The 2,317-nt window shown below is 41.4% G+C and overlaps 1 protein-coding gene across 1 annotated transcript in view; it reads left to right on the forward strand.

Moving 5' to 3' along the window:
- BRD8 (bromodomain containing 8) overlaps window positions 1–2,317 on the forward strand; it is a 50,555-nt gene that overhangs the window by 21,580 nt on the left and 26,658 nt on the right. The window contains exons 11-14 of the mRNA XM_012807080.2: window positions 2–95; window positions 298–344; window positions 1,497–1,711; window positions 2,135–2,227. Of these exons, the coding sequence (XP_012662534.1) occupies window positions 2–95; window positions 298–344; window positions 1,497–1,711; window positions 2,135–2,227 (449 nt within the window). The remainder of the gene's footprint in view (window position 1; window positions 96–297; window positions 345–1,496; window positions 1,712–2,134; window positions 2,228–2,317) is intronic.

Raw genomic sequence — 2,317 nt, forward strand, 5'->3', positions numbered from 1 at the left:
GGCATCTCCTGAAAGCATGTTGTCTCCATCACATGGCTCAAATCCCATTGATGACCCTTTAGAGGCAGAGACTCAGCACAAGTTTGAAATGTCAGGTAAATAAAGGCCAGGGAAATCTGTACTCTCTGTAACAACTTAAAATTAATTTGTTTTGGCTTCTAAGGGATTATGGGTTGTGGGCAAGTAGAGGAGGTAGGACAGGTCAGTGTGGAAAGGAGAGCTGCAGGGGATTGCAGTCCATAGGAAGGGGAAGGCTAAGGTGGAAAAATCTTCAGGTAGTCTTTCTCTCCTCTGCAGACTCATTGAAAGAAGAATCAGGGACTATTTTTGGAAGCCAGATAAAGGTATTTCAGAATTTTCTTTATTCCTCTTGCCATGTGATTAGATTTTCTTGTAGTACTATCTTTTAAATAAATTTCAGTAAACTCACATCTTTATTCTCAGAGATGAGACTGGTAAGGAGTTGGGGACAAGCTGCAGAGTATAGTCAGATATAGTAGGAGTATTATAGCAACACATGCTTCCCATCTGAAAAAATTTGTGAATATCACAGTCCTTTCTTTGCATACAGTGCATAAAGAAGCTTTGACACACAAAGCTCACAAAGCTTACACACAAAGTGATTTAGATTGAATAGGGATACCAGAGCTAGCGAGAATATATAGGAAATCAAATTATTAATTAGAGAATCATTTAAAATTTTCTTCTGTTGGGCATGGTGGCTCACGCCTATAATCCTAGCACTCTGGGAGGCTGAGGCAGATAGATTGCTTGAGCTCACAGGTAGGTCCAGCCTGAGCAAAAGCGAGACCCTGTCCCCAGATAGAAAAATTTGAGGCAAGAGGATTGCTTGAGCTCGTGTTGGAGGTTACTGTGAGCTATGATCCCACGGCACTCTCCCCAGGGCAACAACTTGAGACTCAGTCTCAAAAATAATAATAAAATAAAAATTTCTTAGAATTACTAAAGCTGTAGTAACAGAGTTAAAGGTGATATGGTGTGGGGCAGCTCCTGTGGCTCAAAGGAGTAGGGCGCTGACACCATATGCCGGAGGTGATGGGTTCAAACCCAGCCCCAGGTAAAAACTGCAAAGAAAAAAGTAATATGGTGTGGGAAAATTAAAAAGGTGATGTGGTGTGAGCTTGCTCCGTCAGATGAGACAAAATAAAAACTATTTTTGATAACTTTGTACCTAGGGTCAGAATTTCTTTCAAGAGCAAGGGAAAAAAAGGAATGAATGCTTCTTAGCTTAGTCTTAAGTAAGTAGCTATTTTTCCCCCTTCCTTTTTAAAAGATCCTGGATCATATTCTTTGTCTAGGTTCTTGATTACCTTGTTAGTGTCTACAAGTAGATGGCAGTATAAGTGATAGAGGGCTCAGTAGGAACATTGTGAGGCTGTTTCTAGAACTGATCTAACCAAAAGACCAATCATGTTTAATGATGCTTACTGGATAACTTTGCTTGCATTTATTGACTGGAGCATACTGTGTCTAAGGATGCCCCAGGTGAGGATGAGGAAGAAGATGGAGTCAGTGAAGTGGCCAGCTTGGAGGAGCCTAAGGAAGAAGATCAAGGAGAAGGCTATTTGTCAGAAATGGATAATGAACCCCCTGTGAGCGAGAGTGATGATGGTTTTAGCATACATAATGCTACGCTGCAGTCACACACACTGGCAGACTCCATCCCCAGTAGCCCTGCTTCTTCACAGTTGTGAGTATCTGAAATTCTTTCTTTGAGGCCAAGGCAGTAAAGTTGAAAAGCAAGAGAGGATCTTTTCTTTGATCTTGTTTTCTCATATTCTCTTTTTTGTCCCAGAACAAATAGTTGACAAGAAAGAATTAGGACTTTTTTAATTTTAATTTTATTTTATTTTGAGACAGAGCCTCAAGCTGGCACCCTGGGTAAAGTGCTGTGGCCTCATAGCTTATAGCAACCTCCAACTCCTGGGATTAAATGACTATATTGCCTCAGCCTCCCAAGTAGTGGCGCCTGCCACAACACCTGGCTATTTTTTGGTTGTAATTGTCGTTGTTTGGCAGGTCCTGGCTGGTGCCTTAGCCGCTTGAGCTACAGGCGCCAAGCCAGGCCTTTTTTTAACTTGTGTCTAGTGAAATTCCTTTATTTTTATTTCAGTTCTGTCTGTAGTGAAGATCAAGAAGCTATTCAAGCACAAAAAATCTGGAAGAAAGCCATCATGCTTGTATGGAGAGCTGCAGCTAATCATAGGTGAGTGGGCTTTCCTAATCTGTAGGTTCATTTTTTCCTGCTTCTCCTCTTTGTTGGTGATTAGAATAAAGTCTTGACGGCTTGGCGCCT

The sequence above is a fragment of the Otolemur garnettii genome, unplaced genomic scaffold (assembly GCF_000181295.1).
Source record: "Otolemur garnettii isolate 467f Iridium unplaced genomic scaffold, OtoGar3 scaffold00003, whole genome shotgun sequence".
NCBI lineage: Eukaryota > Metazoa > Chordata > Mammalia > Primates > Galagidae > Otolemur > Otolemur garnettii.